The sequence below is a fragment of the Quercus robur genome, chromosome 7, assembly GCF_932294415.1.
Source record: "Quercus robur chromosome 7, dhQueRobu3.1, whole genome shotgun sequence".
Taxonomy (NCBI): domain Eukaryota; kingdom Viridiplantae; phylum Streptophyta; class Magnoliopsida; order Fagales; family Fagaceae; genus Quercus; species Quercus robur.
The window spans coordinates 13,478,152-13,503,991 of record NC_065540.1 but is presented as its reverse complement, the minus strand read 5'-3'; the positions used below and the strand labels follow the sequence as shown (position 1 = coordinate 13,503,991).

The 25,840-nt window shown below is 35.2% G+C and overlaps 3 protein-coding genes across 5 annotated transcripts; 2 read left to right on the top strand and 1 right to left on the bottom strand.

Annotated features, from left to right (window-relative positions):
• Nucleotides 1-128: 128 nt before the first annotated feature.
• Nucleotides 129-5,164, top strand: LOC126692348 (putative serine/threonine-protein kinase). Of its 2 annotated transcripts, XM_050387929.1 has the most exons (7): nt 129-570; nt 666-790; nt 2,141-2,253; nt 2,380-2,590; nt 3,035-3,272; nt 4,087-4,237; nt 4,759-5,164. In XM_050387929.1, the coding sequence occupies exons 2-7, from the start codon at nt 727-729 to the stop codon at nt 5,128-5,130; spliced, it is 1,149 nt and encodes a 382-aa protein (XP_050243886.1). In that variant the 5' UTR covers nt 129-570; nt 666-726; the 3' UTR covers nt 5,131-5,164. The 2 variants fall into 2 exon arrangements, with proteins under 2 accessions (XP_050243886.1, XP_050243885.1); XM_050387928.1 differs by having other exon boundaries at nt 130-790.
• Nucleotides 5,165-6,233: 1,069 nt separating this feature from the next.
• LOC126692347 (clathrin light chain 2-like) lies at nt 6,234-10,040 on the bottom strand. The gene is made up of 3 exons (XM_050387927.1): nt 9,525-10,040; nt 8,924-9,077; nt 6,234-6,862 (listed from the first exon to the last, which is right to left on the bottom strand). The coding sequence occupies exons 1-3, from the start codon at nt 9,905-9,907 to the stop codon at nt 6,497-6,499; spliced, it is 903 nt and encodes a 300-aa protein (XP_050243884.1). The 5' UTR covers nt 9,908-10,040; the 3' UTR covers nt 6,234-6,496.
• A 6,042-nt stretch (nt 10,041-16,082) lies between these two features.
• Nucleotides 16,083-24,955, top strand: LOC126692345 (RNA polymerase II C-terminal domain phosphatase-like 2). 2 transcript variants are annotated; one of them, XR_007644998.1, is made up of 16 exons: nt 16,083-16,553; nt 16,884-17,357; nt 18,036-18,246; nt 18,671-18,828; nt 18,924-18,994; nt 19,096-19,201; nt 19,338-19,427; nt 19,707-19,848; nt 19,958-20,301; nt 20,413-20,470; nt 21,111-21,241; nt 21,333-21,386; nt 21,758-21,854; nt 22,355-22,765; nt 23,410-23,480; nt 24,571-24,656. XR_007644998.1 is itself a non-coding variant. In XM_050387926.1 (16 exons), exons 1-16 carry the CDS (start codon nt 16,251-16,253, stop codon nt 24,674-24,676), a joined length of 2,574 nt encoding a protein of 857 aa, XP_050243883.1. In that variant the 5' UTR covers nt 16,083-16,250; the 3' UTR covers nt 24,677-24,955. The 2 variants fall into 2 exon arrangements, 1 of the variants encoding a protein (XP_050243883.1); XM_050387926.1 differs by having other exon boundaries at nt 22,355-22,512; nt 24,571-24,955.
• Nucleotides 24,956-25,840: the final 885 nt, after the last annotated feature.

The window sequence follows — 25,840 nt, the reverse complement described above, 5'->3', positions numbered from 1 at the left end:
AATTAGGAGTAGAGGCAACCCCAACTATGAACTATCTTACTATTTGACAGAAACGACTGATTGTAATTCAATAGCCGATTATACGTACTAGGAACAAGTCACAAAGTCATATACCAACCCACTGATCATATCATAAGGATCCTATTTATGTGTGAACAAGGTGTGGCTATCTTAGCTATCTTTCTTCTTCACATGAGAAAAGCCAGCTTTAGAAGAAAAAAGTTTTTAAAAAATTGTCATTGTCAACAATGGTTTTCACTTCCTTTTCTTTAGCTGGCCACCTTGACCCGTTTCCAATAGTGTACGAAATGATTCGCATTGAGAAAATATTCATAACCTCAATCTTCATTCATGATTGAAAATATTTTGATATTCAACAGCTCCATTCTTCCATCCCTTCCCACTTACTTCTACAGCACCCATCTGGGATTTTTCTTCACTAAACACCTTAGTTTTCCTGTTTGAAAAACTGCTTGACCTGCAGGTTATTTAGTAGACCCACAAGGCAATTCAACACCTTGTAGTTCAGGCTTTTTGGAAATTGGAATTGGAACTCACTCCCAAGTTCAGGTTTTTATTTTTTCTGGAATAGGAGTTTGCTTTGTTGCCCTTTGTTTTTATTAGCTTTCCCGTTTTTCTTTTTCCTTTTTTGGGTGATGGTTTAGGATTACAAGAAGATATATGGTTAAGAATTTTGGTGTTTGAAAGCTTCCAAAGTTTGTAGCAATGAGAGGTGGTTTCTTTGGTGCCTTCAGATGCTGTAAAGGGGACAATGATACCATTCAGCCAGGTAAGAAAATGTCTTTTTTTTTTTTTTTTTTCTTAACAGTAAGAGAATGGATATTACTAAATTCATTTCAATGATTACAACTATTTTTTTTCTTCAACTTGTGAAGATTGTAAATTTTGTATTACAACCCAGTAGTTGAATTCCCCTCATAAGTTCATTGATTTAGTAACATAGACCTTATTTCCTTAGTAATTGCTTTTAAATTTGTAATCCTATTTCAAATTTGGACTCTGCTACTTATCTAGTTGATGCATAAGGTTTTGGTAGATTTCTAGTTTGTATCTTTTCGGTTAGGTGGGCAATGCCACTGCCAAAGTTTGTGATGGAGCATCTCATTGCAGCACATGCTAGAATAAACTTATGTGATGGTTAAATTGTCAATTTAGGATTGATTCAAGCGCTGAATTGATGGCCTCTTACAAATTCCAGAATTCCTAAACCCTTTTGGGAATCTTTTTTTTTTTTCTATTGGTAGTTGAGTTTGTGAATTGTGACAGTCAAGTAAACTGATTCTAGCTGTTGCAATGGAGGGGAAAAACATAGACAGTGATAAAATATCCTGGCAAAGATGGGAACTTGAAAATGTAGGTGAAAGGGGGGGGGTACACTAACAGAGGTTTCTACTTGTTAGTTATATTAGCTGGGTTCACTCCCTTGTGAGCTTGATAATTAAAGCTCTATTGGCTTAGAATTAAAGGTCAAGGGTATCTGGCCTTCAATTTCTCTGTTCTCTTTCTCTTAGTGAATACTTGTTCAATTTTAGAGCTCTCAATTCATGAACCTATAGATGGATTACTAGTCCTTTAGGATCACAAACCTTCTGACCCTGAATCACTTTGCTCTGTGCTAATTTTGTAGGATGAACAATGGCCAGGGCAGGTGAGCCTGAATTTTGATAGCCAAACCAGAAGGGCAAAATGGAAATTAACGAATTACTTGCACAATTTTTAACTTGTCTGCAATTTGACTCTTTGAGCATATTTCTAATGTGTCTGCAATTTGACTCTTTGAGCATACTATCAACTCTTCATTCAATATACAATGTAAACCATGTCAGGCTAGGTTTGGAGTTTAAGCCTAGATATGCCGCTTTTCTTTGGACATTCTTTGCCCTTTTCTTTTAAATGTTTAGATTTGTTTACTGATTTTCTTTGCCTTTTCATTTAATATTGGAATACCATGGAAATCTACCCACAGGGTCTAACATGTTTTCATTGCTATTTTAAATTTATGAATGTTATATTTTGAGAGGATGTGTTACAATCATCCTGTGTATTGATCCTTCTTTCTTTTACTAAATATTAAAACAAGATTTAATGTGTATCTGCTTTCTATTTTGTGCTTTGTTAGGGATTCCTACGAACAATGCAAGGCTCTTTTCTTACAACTTATTGAGATCAGCAACAGGCAATTTCCATCCAACAAACAGAATAGGCGGAGGTGGTTATGGAGTTGTCTATAAGGTGAGATTAACTAGCTTAACTTTGTTGCAGTTGTCTTTATCTGCAAGTGTGGCACCCCATCTATTTCTACGCGCCCACCCTAAGGGGATAATGGATTCTTACACAACTTTCCATTAAAAATTGTAGGGAGTTTTCAAAGATGGTACTCAAGTTGCAATCAAATGTCTTTCTGCGGAGTCTAAACAAGGAACCAATGAATTTCTGACAGAGATTAATATGATATCAAACATAAGACATCCAAACCTTGTTGAATTCATTGGCTGCTGTGTTGAGGGAAATCATCGGATATTGGTGTACGAATATCTGGAAAACAATAGTCTTGCAAGTGCTTTGCTTGGTAATAATCAGATTATTGGAGTTTTATATGGAATCAATTAATTTTTCAGTTGGATGAATTTAAATTTTTTTTGAATTCTGTGTATTATGCTATTGTTAAATTGTGAGGTAACTAGTCAGCCTGAACAGTTGAGTCCTTCTCAGCTAATACCATTTTCTGATAGTTTGGCTGTCTTATATGCTTGTGTGAAGCATTACTTAGGTTAGGTGGATTGGGGTGGATATTGCGATGGAAGGACAGAGTAAATCAATTAAACCAAATCATTGGATTTGAAAATCTTTTTTTTTTTTTTTTAAATCTTGTTGTAATGTTTGATCTCTTTATTTTTGTAAAAGACCTTGATTAACTTACTGGATTTGTCCAATTGATCCTTTAAGATTTATTTCTGATGGTAAGGTTTTGTCTCTCATCATGGTGTGCTAATGTCCAGGAATATTATTTCAGGTTCAAAAAGCAAGCATGTTGCTCTGGATTGGCCAATGAGAGCTGCTATATGCCTGGGTACTGCGTCTGGTCTTGTGTTTCTTCATGAGGAAGCCGAACCACACGTTGTCCACAGGGATATTAAGGCTAGCAACATACTTCTTGGCAGAAACTTTGATCCTAAAATAGGTGATTTTGGGCTGGCAAAGCTTTTTCCAGACAATGTCACTCATCTTAGTACTCGAGTGGCGGGAACTGAGTAAGCACGATTCTGTGTTGCATTGCATTTTACTTATGAGCTACCTGGGCTATTTATTTATTTAGAAACCTGTTAGAGAGTTTTGCTTTTGGGAAATTTCCAATGAATTAATCATATTCAAACTTCAGATTCAATTTTTTTGTTAAGTTCAGCTGTGCTTAAGTTGCCTTTGGGGCAAATGAAATATCCTTCCCTCATAAACAAATGGTGGAGGATGAGGTTGGGTTCAATCCTGTTTAGGTAATTGATTTATATCTAGCCAAAAATAAGTAAATAAATAAACTAAAAATTTAGCAGAAATCATTTATAAGTTTTTATGTTATATATGGAGGAAATATTTGTAGTCATTTGCTATTTCGAAAATATCAATTTTTTTTTTATGAGATTACAAAGTGGGCTATTACATTTGTAGTATAATCTAGTGCTACATAAGTGATACATCATTTTGATGTAGGTACTACCATGGAAAGGGCACTGGTATTTCATTTTGTATTGAAGTCAACATGGAAAATTCATAGTGCAATTTATAATAATAATTGTTTAAAAGAAAAACTAAATTTTGTCGCAAGGTAAAATCAAACCGGTAAGAATGTAATCAAGTAGTGAGAGGAAGCAATGGAGAGTGAAATCAGGATATATATGTGGAATGGATCCAAATCTTCTCATCTTCTGATAGTCATAGATTGAGAGGATCCCATCAGACATGAGATTGTTTAGAGAGAGTAAGAGAGCAGGAGTGTTTGAAGTGATATGCTAACTTACAGTCTCTTGTTATCTTTTCTGCTTCCTCACTGACAGCCCTATGTATCTGCAGTGGATATCTGGCCCCAGAGTATGCGCTTTTAGGCCAACTTACGAAGAAGGCCGATGTATATAGTTTTGGGGTGGTTATGCTTGAAATAATTAGTGGCAGAAGCAGTAGTAAGTCAGCATTTGGGGAAGAGCTAATGGTTCTGGTTGAATGGGTATATCTTTCTAAACTTTTGTTATTAGTTATCTTGAATCATGCCACTATATTATTTCATAAATTGCACCAACCTCCTTTGAGGTTTATTGAAATGACGTGTCCCCCATAATATTTCTTTAAATGTGTAAGTTTATGCCTGACTTTTCTAATGGTATATTTCATTTATATATATAATAAAAAAAAAATTATGGCCAAATTATGGTTGAAATGTCACTCCCTCCCTTGAGGTTTGTACAAACGAGTACGGGTTGTGTTGCATTTATAAGAACATCAAGGAAGGGAGAATTTCATTTCAATAAACCTAAAGGGGTGTAATTTACCCTTTTTTTCCTGGTGAATGCAAGATGTAGGAGAAGAAATAAAAATGACTTTTGTTGCAGGCTAGGTTGAGTTATTTTTCTAAGACTTCAAGTTCTCTACTGTCTTTCTACAACATCTCAAAAGTCCATTTGAGCATTCCTCTTCTCATTATCCTTGGTTCTATTTTTGTAATATGTGCTTATATGAACCCTGTTGCAGACATGGAAACTAAGAGAAGAAAAAAGACTTCTGGAGATTGTTGATCCTGAATTGACAGCATATCCAGAGGGCGAGGTGCTGCGCTTCATTAAGGTCGCTTTGTTTTGTACCCAAGGCAGTGCTCACCAAAGGCCAACCATGAGGCAAGTAGTGGAGATGCTTTCCAAAGAGGTTCACCTAAATGAAAGTGCACTAACAGAGCCAAGAATATACAGGGGACATTCCTCTAAACAGTTGGGTGGTGCTAGTACAGATGAATCATCGTCTTCTCAGGCAGAAAAGAGAAAGCAACCAGTAAATCCTTTTGTAAATTCTAAACATTCATATAACTCTCAAGGCTCTGATAGTGTGACCCAGATGCTTCCCAGATGATGCATTTACCAATGTTGTATATTATTCTTTGTTTTTTTGTTTTTTTTTTTTTTTTAATAATTAGTAAGTTACACGCACAATAGATTTAAAACCATAACATAACCAAACCACCCAATGTCAATATGTCATAGGAGGGGAAGTCTCAATTCATTGACTCTTCTTCCATTTTAAGTCGATGTTAATGTTTTCTAGAAAATGAGTCATTATTTAAAAAGTATTTTCTATAAAACTATCTCATTTTCATATATATGGTAGTAATCTTAAATGAGTTAGAAAACGATCTCTTAACTTCTTTTATTTAGTTTGCTTTGAGATAGAGTTGTTTTTCAAAAAATTTAATGGAAAGCAATCTCTAAAAAATATGTCAATACTTTTTTTTTGTTAACCAAAAATAGTTTTCTTTTAACTAATTTTTTCTGATCCTATCAAAAATTGAAAAATGCGGAAAATTATCTTTACATGAGGTTATCTATTGAAACAAAACAACCCTCTCTCTCTCTCTCTCTCTCTCTCTCTCTCTCTCTCTCTCTCTCTCTCTCTCTCTCTCTCTCTCTCTCTCTCTCTCTCTCTCTCTCTCTCTCTCTCTCTCTCTCTCTCTCTCGTTGTCATATTTTGTGTTCTATTCTTTTGTTTTTAATTATTGTGCGCATTCTTAAACACTGAGTGAAAGAAAACCAAGACGGAGTGAAAGAAGGCCAAGACGGCAAAACTATGCCGGTGACTTACAATGAGTCTAGAGTACATTTTTTTCATAAATATTTTCACTACTGTTGATGTGATGAGTTCACATTGTTAATAGTATACAATAAAATGATGTCAAATGGGCATCAACAACAATTTTTTAACTCAATAATTATGAAAATATTATAACAATGCGCATGTGGCATAACTCATGCAACGGGTGAATAAGATACCTTTTTAGATGGAACATGCAACTACTGAGGGGTTGGGGGGGCCTGGTTGAAAGGTCCAAGCACCTGCTGACAAGACCTGTTAACTGCCCCATTATTGTACAGGAGCTTAGGCAAAACCTCAGCCAGGTAAAGACAACAATGGAGCAAGAAATCCACGCCTGCCCACCCGACACAAAAGGTAACAATAAATTCAAAGGGCAATACCACACCAAAACATGTAAATAACAACCAAAATCGATACATGAAAGTATGAAATAGAAACCTTTCTACATATACATATATATATATATATATATATATATAATACATATGCTACACACCTAAACTACCATGCACATAATGACTCACTTCCACATCATAACTGTCAAGTATCATACAAATTCAGCATCTCTGACTCACAGCTACTTGCTTTTCAGATACATAAACAGACCAAGCAAACAGTTGGTTCAATCTCAAGCGGCAGCTACAACCTTGGGGGTTGCAGCAGTTGCAGCCTTGGGAGGAGCAATGCTAGAACTGCCAGCAGCAGGAGGAATGGTTTTAGCATCATTTTTAGGCTCTGATGATGGTGGTGGTTTGGGCTTCATATGGGGAGGAGGATTGTGCTTGAGCTTCAGAAGTATATGACGCATTCTTGAGAGATCAGTTGGCTTCCCAGGTTTGGGCCCCTGGATCACAACTATAGAAGGATTCTTCTCTTTGTCCTTCTTCCCCTTTTTCTCTATTGCCACCACCTCATGGGGGATAAGCTCTCCAATTGCCTTCCAGTAATTCTTCTCTGCTTCGGCATGGAACTTCTCCCGATTTGCCAAAAATAGCTGACATATCACATCCAAATTGAATAAAATTATTTGTAAGTTGGCTTACAGTATAAGGTAATTGAATATTCTTAAAACATTTTTTCTGTCATTAGTAAGTTACACAAGTACCTTGTGGGCATATAATATGTTGAACTTATGAGAGAGGAGGAAGTGTCATTTGAGGCAGAGTTCATTGGCAGTTGAATATTCTTAATACACTATATTTGACAGGATAGCAATATGGTTCCATATATTCATGGAAATATAACTAGTTTACCTGCCTTTCTTTTCTTTTTATTTTCTCTTGTATTCTATAATTGTCAGATATGAGTCTTTATGATAGCGCATCCTATACAACCTGCATTTATTAAAAAATTCATCTAAATATTTAAATGAAGGTTACTAATGAGTCTGACTAAATGATTAGGAACTCCGCAAGTTTCCTAAAAGATCACCATTCATTCTTTTATAAAATCTCTCTCTCTCCCTCCTGGTGCTGCTATTCTACTTATTACTAAACGTAGCATGTTTCTAATCCTTACTAATGTATGCTAATCATCCCTTCATCAGTTAATACTTACACCTGCATGAACAATAAATCCATGGTGACCCACAAGTAAGACAAGTTAATAGGACCTTACTTGAAACTTTCAGCATGTAATTGTGCAGAATCCACTCATGCAATCCACTTACGAAGGATTTTTTATTTATATGATCTCAACAAACTCAACCGATGTTTACTTATTAGGACCTACACCCTCCCCATTTATTATGACATACCAACTACCAAGAAAATTTAATTTTAAGGATGACATGATGACATCCCACTAAAAGTCAAATCAACAATGTAGATCAAGACCATAAACTGCATTTTCCAATTAGCTCAACACATATGCCTTTGACATTGATGTCAATAATTTAGTGACTCTAACATCAACTTCAACATCAACATCATCATCTTATAAGACAAAGGTAACCCTCCAGGGCATATGATTCCTTAAAATATCTCCTAATCTGTGCTTTTCCACAACAGCCAAAAAAGAAAAAAAAAAAGTGTGAATTTCACGGAATAGAGCCCCATAATGCTATACAAAAAGCTATAAAATTGAATTCATGAGCTCCTCAATAGCATGATCCCAATTGAGCCAGAGCTCATTAGCTGCTTTAGTTGAATTATTAAACAAATCCCTTTAATTGAACTAAGATATGAGCAGAGCCAAAACAATGTCAGACCTTTATTTTTTCAAGAAAACTTTATGAAATATATATATAAATTTCTTTACTTTTAATCTTCCTTTCTTATGCAAACAAACATTCAAACACAAATTTCTACATCTCAAAATCCTAAAAAACATGCATATTTAGCCTTGTCCAGATTTTTTCAAAATTGCCTACTATACAACATGACACTCCTGGTTTTATGGGAAGTCTTACCACACCTACACTTGCCGTGGGTAAGACTCCTTTACTAGTAACAAAAATTACACACTAGAGAAAATTTGTCACATCCATTGGTAACTCACGTTACATTGAGCAATAAATCCACAAATTTCTAATAATTACTGTTTTTTCTGCATGTATGTCAAACCTAATGGTAGGTTTTGCCATATCACATGATAGCTCTTTTATTTTTTTTATTTTTTATTTTTTTAAAGTGATTTTAGAGAAACAATAACATGACAGTAAATTTGTCACGTTTTTTAGTAACTCAAGTCACATTAAAAACATTGAAGGTGCCGCAGAAGGACCCTTGTTTTATATACCATAGCTCCTATATATATAGACACCCCGGAATCCCCATGGACTGATAGTGAGGTAGATTGAACTCGAGAGCTCCAAGTTTACGTCACCTCCCAGACCAATGAGCCCACCACCAGGTACCCTCGTGGGGGGTTAATACTTTCCCTAAGAGATCCATAATTGGCATTTAAAATTCATGTTTTAAGGTTTTAAATATCAATCTCAAGGCTTATTATATAGTAAGAAATGGCCCATAATCTTTATATGACTATATTAGCAATGTTTTTTTTTTTTTTTTTTTTTTTTTTTTTTTTTTTTTTTTACATTTGAGCCACTCACCTTCTCCTTCTCCCTATTAGAAGCTTTGTTGTTCTCAACAGCAACCGTGCGCTTCCTATAGAACTCGATTTTGTAATCCTCAGCTTCCTCAATTATCTGATTCAACATCTCTTTCTCCTTCTTCTCCTTCTCTTCCAATCGAATTGCGTTCTCTCTGCACAGATTCATCCACAAAATTTCACTCATTATAACCCCAACCATCAGATCATTCACCGCATATCTCTATGATGATGATAATTGAAGCTCATGATTTTAAATTTTAAAAAAAAATTATTAAAAATTATGAAAATTCTATTCTGATCTGAATTTCGAAGAAGTTAGAACTTAGAAGATAGTCCATATTACTAAGAAATTAATAATAATGATATTTTGAGCTCAAAATTTTAAATTTATAGGAAAAATTTATTAAAATTAGAGAAAAATCAAAATCTAATCTGAATTACAGAGACGAAGTTAGAAGTTCATAGCTATTTGATTTTACTGAGCAAATAGTATAATAACGATAATTGAGCTTATATTAAAATTAGAGAAAAATTTAAATTCTAATCTGAATTACAGAGATGAAGTTAGAAGTATCTGAATACTGAGATGGCGGACTCACCGGCGCCACTCTCTCAGAGCAAAGCCCTCCTCCGACTGCATCTCCGACGGCGGAGGCAAGATCGGGCCGTCCGATCCGCCAAAACCTCCATCAAAGTCCTTTCCGTTCTGCTCCGGCGAGAAATCAGAGAATCCTCCGCTATAGATCGGCGGCGGAGACGGAGTCTCCGGCACCGTTTGTGTAGAGAACACGTCGTCTACGTCGCCGGCGACGAAAGACTGGCTGGCGAAGATCGGTGGCGAGGGCGAGTCTCCGGCCGAGTCCTTGACCGAGTCGGCGTCGAAGTTCGAGAACGATTCGAATCGCTGCGACGCGAGGCGTGGATCGTAGCCTGTGTATCCATCGTCGTCAAACGGTCGGGTCGGCCCGGTAAATGCTGACATGGCTTTTGATACTCTCTCTCTCTCTGACTCACTCAACTCGTTAGCTTAGCCCGAAGGTTTCGGTGAATTTAACAGATCATCAAAGTTTCCGTACCATTTTCTTTTAAACAAGATCGCACGGCTGTGAGGGAATCAGCACCGTGTTACAAGCTCCACAATAACAGCATTTACACCTATTTAGTATAAAAATGGGTATAATTTACACAGTTTCATCTTAGGACATTTATTCCGTTAGTCACCTTTCATCGTTAGACTAATATATTAATTGATTTTTACCTCATATTTTTTATTTAATTATCCATCATTAATGTATAATTATGTAAATTAGTGGATAATGATTGTTATATGTGAAAAAATAAATAATTTTAAAAAATCTAAAATTTTGATATTTTAATAATATACAGTGTAAAATAGATAAAAAAAATTTTAAAATGTGTAAAATATATAATTGATATATAATGTTTTAGAAAGTGAGGAGTAGTTTGGTAGATAAATTCTAACACATGTTTTCAGTTTTTAAATAAAATTACATGTATTTTTACACTTTTTTACTCATACGTATTTTTACACATGTTTTCAAACAATAAAACATATATTTTCAAACGCATATACCATACACCCGGAGTATATAGTCTTCACTAAAAAAGAAAGTGAGAATGCAAAATGGGAAAAAATAAAGAACACTTTTTGCACATGCAAATGCTCTAGAAGCCAACATAAATGAAATTCGATTGCCTGAGTTGACATCCAATGATATATTGACACGTGTAATGTGACTGTGAGGTTGAGTGTGGGTGAGCTTGACTGTGGTGGACAGTGCAACTTTTGTGACCCACCACCTGGAAATGTTAATCAATTGCGTGACGGCGGGTGTTGTTATTGTTTTTGAAAGTGATACACTGCAAGTGGAGTAAATATTCGTGTGTGATCGCAGGAGTTTTCTAATAATAATACGTGTATTGATTTTAATTTTTGATTTGATTTTGAAATGGCGGTCGACAGGTCCCATCTGAATTTGACTGGTGGGTCCGCCCTTATGTGATGGTTGACGTGATCATGTGACTGTTAAATATTCGAATGTAGAATCATATCGGTAGGTAAAAAACAGTTAAACTATTAAAGCATCTCCAAAGCGCTTTTTAAAGCTTGGAGAGCAAACACACCAAAAAAGTCCTCCAACAGCCTCATTATATACTGATTTTTTTTTTTTTCCACATAAACAGTAACTAATCAAGTCTGATGAGCTACTTTCCATTCTTTAAATATTTTTTTTATTATAATAATAAGGTATTGAATAAAAAAATGTTGGAAGATGTGTAGTTGTTAAAAAATGAATAAAGAATGAATGATAAATTAATATTTAAATGAAATGGAGAAAATGATAAAGAATCTGTTGAAAAGTGTATTTGAAAAAGTAAGTAGATAAAAGGTAAAATACATTGTTCACTCTCCAAACAGCCAAAAATTTGAAGAGGCTATTGGAGATGCTCTTATGAAAAATGTTATCAAAATTATTTTATCATATTTTTATTATTTTGTTAAGAGTTTGGTAAATTAATTGTTAAAAGCAATAGTGATCATTTGGTACATGTGTTTAAATATATGTTTTCAGTTTTTAAATAATATTATATGTATTTTTACATATTTTTTCACTCACACGTATTTCCAAATAATACAAACAACATTACTAGAATTATATTACCAAACGAGCCCTAGGTTCAGGAGAAAATGTTTGAATTATGAGATTAACAACTTGTAATTGTCTAAAAAAAAAACACTATTATTATACATCTATTTCAAATGAATGAGATCATTTTCTAGATAAGTTTGTCAATTACCAACACATATATAGTTATATACATTTCTGTTTCCTTGTCTATAAGTTTGTCCATTCCTTACACCCTATTAAATGTCTTAAAATATGACATGTGTCTCATTTTGTGGAGTTTATTAGGAGATGAATCTCCTCGAAAATTTAAAATAAAAAATAAAAAATACACATTTTTTCTATATCATCATTGTAAATGGTTTTTACAAACTACAATAAGCATTAGGTTTAGATTCTAGTTAGCTTAACTGGTAAAGTTTTTGATAATTGAATAAGAAATTTAGGATTCAATCATCGGCTACACAAAAAATCAATTGGTATTTTTGTCTAATGATAAAGAGTTATTATCAGAAATTGACGTCATATATTAAAACTCACTAAAAAAAAAATGATTAACTAACAAGCATTGCACCACAAAAGCTCTCTCTCTCTCTCTCTCTCTCTTAATTTGCTTAATTTTATCTAATAGGTAGGTTTTAGACTATACTTATAACTTCACATACTTTTTTATTCAGAGAAATAATTCTATATAATTTATGAATAGAAAACCTCTATATACTTTTCTATTTTTTGGGAACTTTATTTCTTTATTATCATTACTTTCGAAACAAACACACACATACTTAAGTGAGAAGGAATGAGATTACGCTCCATTTGTTTTAAAGTAAAATATATCCACATTTTTCAGGTGTTTGTTTACATTTAAAATGCAATTAAACTTTTTATAAAAAAAAAAACATGGTTAAGCTAGTAAAATATTTTTCATTGACTGTAAAATATTTTATAAAAATTTGTAAAACGTTTTACTTTTAAAAACTTGGTAAACATTTTACAAAAACACATAGTGAGCCTACTCACCTCATTTGTTGGCTAGGTCGTCATCTAGTGCGCTGAGTAGCCGATGTTAACAATCAGGTTGTTGTGGTTGCAACTCTGAAGATAGGTGCCAATGATAAAGTCATTGGAGTCGACTAATGCCACTACAACAGTTTAGTCACGAAAGGCACCAATGGCTAAGCTACCAGTTTTGGTAACCTATGCTTGAAATTTTTCAAATGTCACACTAAACATCTAAAAATATTTTACATGTGTGGGCAGACAAAAACTGGTCCCTATAGACCTCCATGGATTACAGCTAACAAGTCTCACACAATCTATTTATAATTGAACGACTGAGAATAAACACTCTACAATAGGAAACTCAAGCAATTGACTTCATTGACAAAATACATGTTACCATGGTATTACAAGTATTACATCTTGGTTCCTCACTTGTCCCCATGGTGTTATACATTCTCTTTCTTTCTCTTAGGTTGTCTAACTTCTTTTTTCTTTCCAGACCAAAAGGAACCTCCTCAATTCTGCTTCTTCCTCCTTATTTATAGGCACACTTCTCATTCTTATCCCTACAATTGTCCTATTGCCAGCTAAACACTCAGGGATATTTTTCCTTACTTTTTTTGTTTCCTCTCCTCCCTTATCCTTGAGCTTTGTCTTTTGGGGGATATTTTATTTGTTCAGGTTGTCTCAGATGTATTTAATGCGGTAGAGGTTAGGTAAGGGCTCCCAAATTGATGTGGAGGTAAAAATCTTGAACTTTCTTGCATGTTCTGGAAGTTTCCCACGGTCCTGGGCATCGTCTGGGAGCTACATGTGAATCATCCATGCACCTCGCTTCAAGTAAGGTTTGTCCCTCACCTTCTCCATGGGAACCGTTTTCCTGTGGTGTTTTCCTTTCTTAGGTGTGGGGGATGGTTTAGCTTCCTCTTTCTCACAACTCGTTGCCCTCTGGGACTTCCTTCAAGCATACAGGCTTGGCACAGTTCGCTCCCGTGGCCCAATCCATTATTGGGCTTAAGGCCTGGACGGGGATTCTTCTACTCCCCACAATTGATGGAAATATGCATACGCAGCGGAAAAATAACGGATCTACTTCATTCGTTATTTGCTCCCGTGGCTCAATCCATTATTGGGCTTAAGGCCTGGACAGGGATTCTTCTACTCCCCACAATTGATGGAAATATGCATACGCAGCGGGAAAATAACTGATCTACTTCATTCGTTATTCGCTCCCGTGGCCCAATCCATTATTGGGCTTAAGGCCTGGACAGGGATTCTTCTACTCCCCACAACTGATGGAAATATGCATATACGCAGCAGAAAAATAACGAATCTACTTCATTCGTTATTGATAACATATTTTATGTAAATTTCATAATATAAGAATAAGAGAGTGTACCTTGGTGTGGTGAAATTCAAAAACCAAAGATTGGAAGTTCTTGAGAACACCTTTAGTTTTCACTCCAATTCTACTAATGCCCAAGAAGTCTGGTTTCTCAATCAATTTCTATGAATTTGTTCAAAAGAGAATGAGAGAGTATCCAACACTCATATACACCATTTCATGTTCTTACAAAAATTATGTATGCTTCTCTTCTTATAATTGATTATCTAATTGGGCTAGTCTTTTGGGCATTTTCAATCGGGTTTTAATATGTGGCTTGGAGTGGGACCAAAAGGGAACAAATAAGACACTAACTCCAATGGGCCTTGGGCCTTGGGCTTTTCTGTCAACTGTTGACAAGTCCAAAATTTCCATTAATTATATTTAATATCACTATATAAATGTAATTGCACTCTAGGTCTTATTAATAAATTATATCCTAAGACTTTATTGTACATGCAACCCCTTTATAAAATATTCGTAGTAATACAAAGTCATGAATATAGACTACCACTTTGTAAATTACTACATCTTAATCTTTAAGTATCCGGTTTAATCCTTTAAGTTATTCATCATATATTTATGAAATTGGATTTCATAAATATATACTTTAGTAAATAGTTACTAAAGTATTAGACCTAACATTCTGAATAACAAACTCATTAAACTTATTTCAAGGGAATATTTTGTATCTCCGCTAAGAGACTATGAATTCCATATTGAGAATATATGTTCCATCAACACTAAATGTGGCTGCCCAACATACTAAGGTTTTGACCGTTATTTTAGATCTCACTCCTAATATATCAAAACAACATATACCTCATGATTAAGTTCATTATTATTTCGGGATTAAGAGTTCATGCAAATAGAAGTCGTGAGATTTATTATTCATTTGACAGTCATTAAGAGAATAATAAATCTCACAGCGGCCCAATTCAATATGTTTTAACTCATAAAACATATCAACATATCAATTAGAAGTCACCACTTCAATGATCAAGACAAATTATCTTAGTTAATATGTTATAGGCTTCGTAGATGAAATGCCCAATTTCATCACCGACTACGAACTATAATTCTGAGTTTACAAAGAACTTATGATTTATATTTTCTGTGACTTTTCACATAAATTACATATTATGCATCTCATGAACTAGATGATAATGTCCAAATATTCATGTTACCATTATTTTAGATAATAATAAAATAACTTTATCAATTACAATATTAAGTCATACATAATATCATACATAGCATCATACAATAGGATTTAAGGGCACTAATCCTAACAACAACATGTAATATATTTTACTTCTAAACAAATAAAGCGTTAAGCATAAGATAGACACACCACGAACTATTTACTTTTTTTATTAAAAAAAATACTTCTTACATCTGTAATAACGGTAGTCTTAATATATATTTGTTGTTAAACATATAGACGGTGTTTGGTTCGGTATAAAATAATTTTTAATAGTTAAATATTTTTTCAACTTTTTAATTGCATTCCTGAAAATACTCTCTAATGAATTAGTAATAATGATTCCATTTCACTCAAATAAAAAAATAATAAAGGGTCTGTTTGGTATATAAGTTTAAAAACATATTTTCAATTTTTAAATAACATTACACTTATTTTCAGACACTTTTTTACTTATACGTACTTTCAGAAAAACTAAAAACCGTTATTTAAATGCACGTATCAGACAGTTTCTGTGGATTTTAAGATTAAGCTACTTTCTCAAAAAAAAAAAAAAAAAATTCAGCCACCAATGGATCAGACGGTTATAGACCGCTCCTCAAAATCAACCACCTCAATTGAATGACACGTAGACAAAAGTCCCATTATCCGGCGAAGAGCATGCCCATTCTTCCCTTCACAAGTTATATACTGGGAGTGATTTTCATTTTTGTCCTGCGCCTGAATATTTTGCTCCCCGCTGTCCTTAAAATGCGTTTGTTCTCAAAATCCTTGCTGGCAAACAACTATTGGTTAGGACCAGTAGGCATTTTCGTAATTTCACCAAAAGACCAATGTCATAAACTTATCCAGCCCTTTCCGCCTATAAATACAGAAGTCCTTACCTCTGTTTGAAACGGTAAGCTCCTAGAGTGAGAGAGAGAGAAAAAAGAGAGAGAGAGAGAGAGAGAGAGAGAGTGAAGGGACTCTCAGAAAATAGAGAGGCTAACGATTTTTTTTTTTTTTTTTCTTTCTTTCTTTCAAATTTTACAAAGCTACACCTCATTTTCACAGACATTTGCGTTTCGTTACGGAATCAGAATTTTAAATGAGTCGTTTAGGGTTTAAATCCGTGGTTTATCACGGTGACCTGTGTTTGGGTGAGCTAGACACTATCCCTATCCCGGACCAGAATTTCCAGTTCCCAAACAACGAGATTCGAATCCACCACATATCTCCACAAAGCGAACGGTGTACTCCACTCGCTATTCTCCAAACGATTTCTTCATTCTCAGTTCGTTGCAAGCTCGAGTCTTCGCCGTCGTCGTCGCCGCCGTTTTCGTCGTCCTTGCCGCTCGAACAGCAGTCTCATTTGATCCAACTCCACGCGTTGTGTTTCCGCGAATTCAAGGTCTCACTCTCAATCGCTCTTCGTTTTCTTGATTCTCAAAATTTCCTTTTCTTTCAGAGAATGTAGCAATTTTTTCGGGAATTAGATTAGTAATTATACACTTCAATTGTGTAGAAGTGGAAACTATGACAGCTGGAAATTAATTTATAGATTTTTTAAATTTTCTATCAGATTTTTTGAGCGTTGCTTTGTTAATTAAAGAAGAAACCATGAAAATTGGAAATGAAATTAATATTTGTGGTTTTTTTTTATTTTTATTTTTATTTTTATAATAATTTTTGAATTGGAAATTAAATTGAGGATGCGAATTTGTTTGATTTGGCTATGTAGACTGCGGTGGTAGTGATCGGAGAAGAAGAGATTCATTTAGTGGCAATGCCGACTAAGCAACAGAAGTTTCCGTGCTTTTGGTGCTATTCGGTTCCTATTGGTCTGTATAATTCGAGCCTAGGGATGTTGAATCCGCGGTGTCTAGCGATCGTGTTTGATCTCGACGAGACTCTTATCGTGGCGAATACAATGAAGTCATTCGAGGACAGAATCGAGGCTCTTAGATCTTGGGTTGCGCGGGAGACTGATTCTGTACGTGCCTTGGGAATGACTGCGGAGATGAAGCGGTATTTTGACGACCGAAGTCTGTTGAAGCAGTATGCGGAGAACGATTGCGTGGTGGAGGCCAATGGGAAGGTTTTGAAGGTTCAAATGGAGGAGGTTCCGCGGCTTCCTGATAGCAGCGAGAGAATTGTTCGGCCTGTGATTAGATTGCAAGATAAGAATATTGTCCTTACTCGTATCAATCCCGAGGTTAGAGGATCTATTTGATGCCATGCACTCTTTGGATTTTATATAGATGGAGTAGATAGATAATAATGATTGATAATGCATACAAAAGGAAATTTCAAGATTGTTGTAGTAAATTCATATGCATTATAAACTGCGCTAGCTGATGAGTTAAATGGCTCAATGAACCATAGCTCAAGTGGAACTTTCTTCTCCCATAATAATGGGATGGAGGGTGAGGCTGTGGATTCCAGACTGATAAAAAAAAAAAAAATGCTTAAACACTCGCTGTTGTTGTCCACGTGCACCAATTGATAGCTATTCATTTGAACATTTGTTTGTGGTAAAGCAAGTAACTGTTGCTGCATTGGACAACACGCCGATGCATTAGAATCTAGGAAACTTTAGCATCTTGTTGGATGGAACACTTTTAGGGTTTCTAACTGCATTTATGGTGACTCCATCCTACCATGTGTGTAGGGTTTCTAGCTTTGGGGAATTCGTTGCTATTAGACAACTTGGGATCTGGTATAGCTGCCATAGCAGTAACTGGGACTAATACTAATTACTAAACATATTATATAAAATTCTGGATAGGTGGTTATTCTGCAACATGTGTAGAGCCCATTGGTTTAGTTATCGGGGCTTTCTGTAAAGTATAATTTCTTATTTTCCTACGTAATGATTGTTTTCTTTGTGTAGAATCGTGATACCAGTGTACTTGTGAGATTACGACCTGCATGGGAGGATTTGAGAAGTTATTTAACTGCAAAAGGAAGGAAGCGGTTTGAAGTTTATGTGTGCACTATGGCAGAAAGAGATTATGCATTAGAAATGTGGAGGCTTCTTGACCCAGAGTCACACCTTATAGGTTCAAAGCAACTCATGGACCGTGTTGTTTGTGTCAAATCAGGCAAGAATTCTACAATTTCGAGAATACTTTGACCTTAATTCAGGCTTATATAATACATGTTGGGATTTGCAATTAGTGAATCTTGCTATTCTGTTTATTTTGGAGTTCATATTGTGCTAAAATTAATTAAGTTGGATTTCTTTAGTTTTTTTAGGTTTTTATTGCAATATTTGAAGACTCTAATTTTTTGCCAGTGAGCTCTAGATCAAATGACACTTCCTTCTCCCGAGAATGGGTGTGAAGTTGAGGTCATGGATTTAAAATCCACCAGGTTATAACTTAGCAATCAAATTTTCAACCTGCAGTGTAGGGTTGTGTTATTCTGTGTTCATTATAGCAGCTCTTGTGTTTTTTTTTTTTTTGGTCCTCTCTTTTTAAATCTAAATTAATTTCTGAAATACTTTCTGTGTCTCTTACCTGGCAGGCTCCAGGAAATCTTTGCTAAATGTCTTCCATGATGGCATGTGCCATCCAAAGATGGCAATGGTAATTGATGACCGTTCAAAGGTTTGGGAAGAAAAGGACCAACCGAGAGTTCACGTGGTTCCTGCATTCTCTCCTTATTATGCTCCGCAGGCAGAGGTACTAATCATGTCTTTTAAATATTCTAATGTTTTAAGCTAAGTTCTTTTAATTTCTTTTATTTATGATTTCTAATTTTTTTTTTTGTTTAATAGACAGCCCATGCTGTGCCAGTCCTCTGTGTAGCAAGAAATGTTGCATGCAATGTCAGAGGTTATTTTTTCAAGTAAGTGCAGTTTTGCTATACAATCAAAGTTGTTCATATAACCATCATTGTTGATAATTGGCTTATAGTTGTAATTTATATTTGTAATGCCATGCATCCAGAGAGTTTGATGAGAATTTTTTACGAAGAATCTCTGAAGTCTTTTATGAAGATGAGGTGGTAAATTTACCCCCTGCTCCTGATGTGAGCAACTACATGATGTCAGAGGTATTTGAATTGCTCTGAATCTCATGAAACTTTGCCTCTTTGTTTTTATAGCTCTATTAGTCATTACCCAGTATCCTCCTCTCTCTCGCTCTCTCTCTCTCTAAAATTCTTATGACCAAATGTTTCTGAATCTTAGGATGCTGGATTTGTACCAAATGGTAATACCAATGCTCCCATTAGTGAAGGAATGAATGGTGTTGAAGTTGAACAGAGATTAAACATGATGGTAGGTTTAATATTAGCAGATATCATTTTATCAGTGAATTCTCTGAGATGCTAGCAATGTGAGTATAAATTAATTATTTTGATAGAGTTTCTGATTAACAGATGTTATTTTTATGACGGAAGTTTCTCTATTGAACATTAGTACATAATAATTATTTGGTAGAGTTTCTAATTGGAATATGTTATTTCTATGATGAAAATGTCTCCATCTCTGCTCTTTCTGTGCATAATGGGAATTTGATAGTTTATTTTACATTTTCTATTCTTTTCTTCCCCTCAGGATGAGAAGTCTGTTAACGACTCAGGTGCTCATTCATTGACAAACAATCCTGACTTAAGATATGAAACCTCTCAGTCACCTGTTGCAATCATACCGAATGTCATTGGTCATGCACCTTCAAGAACACTGATGCCTTCTCAAAGTATTTTCTTCATATATCTCAATATATCTGTGTTTTGGAAAGTTTGATACACAGTATCGAAGATGTGCACTTACTGTCTTCACATATTTTGTTTCCAATTATGTTGTAGAACCTGGTTTGCTTGGAGCACCAGTTACTCGTGATTATGATATGAAGAGAGGAATCCTTACAATGAAGCATGGTCTAGATCCAAGGAATCAAAGCTCAGGTGAACCTCCTCTTTTGTCAAGATTACCTACACAAGCACCATCATTGATGCAGCCGCAAGGAGGCTGGTTGGTCGAAGATGATATTAGTAGAGGACCGTTAAATAATCGACCCTTGGGATTTGTTCAAGAAGCTGATTCATCAAAACCTGATAAGCAGCGTGCCCATCTAAATCCATTTTCTCCTATTACACCAGGATCTACTCCAACTGGTTTAGTCTCACAAACATCCCAAAAGATTGAAGAGGTTTGTTCTGAATATTCTTTAAAATTTATTAGAAATTACTTTCTAGTTTTGACAATCCTTTATACAGGTTACTGAGAGCACTTAAAAGTATCACTTCTTCTTTCTATGCAGACATGTGCCGGTAATGATTTGCAAAAACAAATTCCTCCACCTGCAAGTCAGCTATTAGGTATGGGAACTTGCAGAATCATGAGTCCATTTATCTTCACAACTAAACTTTAAATTCAAATATTTTTCCAACTATTAAACTAGTCTAATAAACAAGGCACCCATTTGGTTCTCCATGTATGATTCTTTTCAAGATACTTCCTCATAATGTATTAGTTTTAATTTTTCCTACTATGCACCCCAATTCTTTCTTTTGACTATTGGAAAATAAAAAATCTCCAAAGTGCCAATGTTAATTGTCCTCATAAGCTGCCCTTATTACAAATTGGGAGAATTGCCTACATCGCCATCTTCTGTTTTCTTCTTTGGGACATGCATAGTTTGTTGACAACAGCTTATTTGATGGACAATATCTCAGTTTTCCCTCTTCTTTAATTGTTTATTATTTCCTCTGTTTTAATGCTATATAACCTCACTCTTGTCTCTTGCTTCTGTATTGCATTATCATAGCGCTTGATTTTACACTGCATTGAAATCAGAGGGATGGAAAGTGAATTTGATCTTTAGAATTCTTTTGGCCTTTGCTGTTAATGACAAGCTTGTATTAAAAGATTGCTGCTGTGAATTTTATGAATGATATGCTGTTTATGAAGACCAATGCCTCTTATGTATATCCATTAGCTGATTGAAGTTTCTTGCAGAGGTTGGTGCGTCTAAAAATCAGGTATCTAATAGCAGAGAAAGTCAAAGTGATGCTGGAAAATTGAACCTGCTACCTTCCCCTTTATCTATTGGAGTGCTGCATGAAATTGCACGGAGATGCGACACCAAGGTACAAATGTGTTTTGACTTGACTCGGGATGCCTTGCCCCCCCCACCCCCGTCTCCTTGTGCTGTTCATCACATTCTGTCCCACTGTGCAGGTTGATTTCAGATCTGTTGTGAGTACCAGTAAGGATTTGCAATTTTCTGTTGAGGTCAGCAAAACCATGGTTCCTTATTGAAAGTAATTTTGTATCTTTAGTCCCGTCTGAATCCTCCAATAATATCATCTTTTGTTTGTTTGTTTGTTTTTTTTTTTTTGGCTGTTGTTGTTGTTGTTGTTGTTGTTGTTGTTGCTAAAAGATATCATCTTATGTTCATTACTGCTTTGTTGCTTGTTTTCATAACGTTAAAAGCTGATGAAGCTTCTTATTATCATTCTCTTGGGTATATTATTTACGTTGAAGTAAGCTGCTACTGATGTTTTTTATTTGCGCTTCTCCCAGTCCTTCTTCTCTCTCTGTTTTTATAATTTAAATTAAACTTGTGAAAGCTGGACACTCATTCTGTTGGCCTTTTGGTTTAGGTTTTGTTCACGGGTGAGAAGATTGGGGTTGGAATGGGTAAGACAAGGAAGGATGCTCATCAACAAGCTGCTGAGAATGCCCTTCACAACTTAGCAGGTAAAACCATTTATTTAATCATTCTCCACAGAAGATTTCTTTTTTTAACAGATTTGATTTTGTATTACATATACTTTTCAACAATTATTTCTTTTAACATATAACTGATGTGACCTTAAGTATTCTGGAGCTTAGACAAATGTTAAGTGTGAATTGGTGAGATAGAGCAGCTTGATTGGTAAGGGGATCTATGTTGAATCTTTTTATTGGGTGGTGGGTGGTGAGGGTAGCTTGTTCTTTTAGATGTGAGGCTATTTGGGGAGGGGAGGTCCCCTTATTGTTGGTGTATCTGGGATTAGAGAAGCAGAAGAAACCTGTGATCTTATAGTACTTGGTCTATGAGGAAGTTATTTATGAGCATAACAATTATGCCACCAACTGGTGGTAATTATAATTATATTCTATTTTCACTCTGTAGCACTTATGCTGATTCTGGTTATTGAATAATGACATCATCAATGCTATTCTTCTGAATGGAATTTTTGTGCATGAAATTGCAGAAAAATATGTATCATATATTGCACCTCGTACTGGGGTCGTTGACAGAGATTTTGATAAGCTTTCTCTTGGAAATGAAAATGGATTTATATGGGATATTGCTGGACCTGGATCGAATGAACTGCAAAGAGATGGAGTGCCTAAAGAAAGCACGTCTGAGGTGGGAATTTCTGATGACGCCTTTCGTATTTGATTTGATTTCTTTGTTCAAAGACATAGGTGATGCTTGGATAAAGGGTATGTGGGCAAGACATTTCCAGATGAGGGGTAGTGGTTATCTAGAGAAAAACCACTCCCTTTTGGATTTTGCATTGCACCAAGATGTGAGAGCTAAATCATTGAATGGGGAGTGAGCTGGCTTCATGTCTGCTACTGTGGCCTTACCCAGGCTCCATTATTTCCTAATTTAAGAGGTAAGGGCTTGGTGGTCAGTCCCTAGTTTCTACCCGTTATCCAAGTACTCCCTTGTAGTTGATTCAGCAATTTTCCTTTTATATCTTAAGAGTTAATTGAATATTCGTAGTGTCTGGTGACAATGAACAAATATGATTTGGTGAATTTTTAATTTCTATCATTTATATTTATCTATGTTTGGTGTTCATTTTTATGAACATAAATCTAGTATAATTATGAACATAAATAAAGAATATATATATATATATATATAAAACTCTGTTAACAAAATCAATGCACCCACTTAAATTTGCAAATTATTCTGTTAAGCAAGTATTATTTCTTATCTTCTTTTGAGTATTGAAACTTGTTCTGCACCCATGTGGGACTTATCATTTTGTCGAGTGTCCCAAAAATCAAATATTCAATAACACTATTGTCCTATGATTAATTGATTCTGCTTGGTTTTAGATAGTGTCTTATGTTTTTGGCTTTTGGTGGGGCCAACTTGTGCTATTTGGGTGCAGAGCCTGAAACATAAAATTAATCTCATTGTCAGAAGAAGAAACCATTGATGTATAGTGTGGTTTGTGTTCTTGATGTATTTTTTTTTGTCCTGGATGATCTGGTTTAATAATCTGTACCTGATGACAATGATTTTCAGGCTACTAAAGATGAACCTCGGAGCACTTCTAATGTAACAAATCAAGCACAAAAGCGTCCCAATTCTCCAAGGTAACATTTGAAAAAGGGTTGAGTGTTATTTCTATTTTACTTTCACAGAATTTTTGTTTGACAAAGGAGAGGGAGAGGGTGGGAGGGGGAACATGCACATTTCTTACAGAGAATTCCAGTGGTGGAGTATCCCGGAGGGGGTTGTTTCCTTCTGATTCATGATATTACCTTCTGTTCTTTCTCTTAGTGAATTTGAATCCATTCCTTGAGAGATTTCCTTTAAGCAATGTTGATTGAGTTGCTTGGTTGACTTTTATTTTAACACAGTATTTAAGGAATGTATAACATAGAATATGGTAATCTGTACTTACGAATTATGATGGGCTTTCTGGAGGGGAAGGATTTGCCCATTTTTAGGGGCTTTCCAGAGAGGACAGAGTAGAATGGTGTTTCAAGATATGGAGGCTCTATTTTCACGGGATTAATGCAATGTTCTATTAATTTTTCATTCTTCAATAATGTTTCCATGGCCCGTCTTGGACTTTCATAGAGCATGGTTCCTCTGCATTTATTTTGGGTCTCTATACATCTTTTTTTGGGTGTGGGGGCATGTTTTCTGGATGCCATTTTAAGGCACAGAAATTGAGGGGGTGCATCACTATAATTTCAAGACTGCCAGGAACAGAATGGAGAATGTTTGAGAGTTGGTATTGTTCTTGGGGTGTTGGACAGTCGTGCTGCTTTCCCCCCTCACTTCCTTTTTGGTGCTGCTGCTTCTTTGAGGCTATATCACATGTATTTTGTTCTTTGTATTATTTGCCATTTAATAATCTTTTTTCCTGTACATTTGATCTTGTTTCATTGTGTGTACATTTGTTTCAAGAGCAAAAGTTTGAGGCTAACTTGTAATTGCAAGTTTTCAGGCATTGTCTTTAACCCTGGGAATGTTTACAATTCTAGTGCCTGCTTTGGAAAATACTTTTGCTCACTTCTTAATGGCCCTTTTTTTGGAATGATCATGCAACTTCTGTGGATTCATGATTTAGCTATATATATATATATATAAATAAATAAATAGAGCTTACTTTTGTTTATTTATGCTTTAGCCATATAAGCTGCTTTAAGTTTCTTATTTGGTTATTCTCTCCAGTTTGTCAAATTCTATTCCTAGTAAACGATTGAAGGAAGAGCTATTTCGTGGTTCACAAAGCCTACCCTTATTTCAGCAACAGAAGAATGGGCATCCTGTTTCATGAGAAACCCTAAGGTCTAGAGTTAGGCATTTTATTAGTTCAGCATCTGTTTTTCCCTGACAAAGCTGGAATTATAGCTTTTGCTGAGGTGAAAAATTCTCTTTCTTTAAAGTAGTGATTGCAAAGATGGGCTCTTTTTTTGTTTTGTTTTTTCCCTGCGCTACTTTTTCCATCTTTTTACTTGGTGGATATGTCAATGGTGAAACTAGCCCACATATTTTGTATTGTCACCATATAGGCTTCCATGTAATATTGCAATTGAAATTGTTTAGCCGGTTACAATGTTTTGTTCTTGATCTGGCTGGATTGCTTTTTTCATACCTTGTTGTAATAAAGCAGTCCATGAAATAACTGTTACAGGCTTACAGCTATTCGTCAAAGTCAAAGCGATAGTGATAGTAAAATACCTCTAACCTGCCTCGTCCCTCAGTATAGCCTTATCCCGTCCCACACAAGTTTTTCTTGCGTTGAAGAGGGGACAGGATACCCCTGATCCTACTAAACTCTGCCCTGTTGCCATCCATAGCCATATCATATGGTGGGAGCTTTATTTGCGATGGGAGCATGAGAGGCACTAGACAAGTTTAGAGTGGTGCTAGCCTGTTAGGGTCTTAGGGATGCTTCAAATTTTACCACATTGGCTTTATAAGTTGGTGTGATATCAAATTACAATTTTTTTTTTTTTTTTTTAAATCTATGGTTAGAAATTTACCTGATCTACCCCCCCCCCCCCCCCCGGGGCGCCCGCTACTCAAAAACCCCGCAGGCGCGGCTGCTACTCAAAAACGGGAGCACCATACACCATAGTACTTTATTTCTTATGTTATTGAAATCTATTAATTACACTACCAAAAAAAAAAAGAAATCTATTAATTACTTTTATTGTCGTATCGATAAAATTTGAAATAGTTTTAACATTTTCCCATACGTTTATTAGATAATATTGAGGGTTTTTTTTTTTGGTTAATGGATGCTCTAGTGGCATTGGTTTAGAAAATACTTTTAAAAAATTTTTATAGAGGAAGAAAATAGTAATTTTTTTATAGAGGGTTATCTATTTATTTATTTAATATTTCTCAAAAATAACACCAAAGTTTTCTTAAAATAATCTATGGAGAAATGCTCGGACACCCGTTAACCGACTTTAGTATATACAAATGTTGCAAC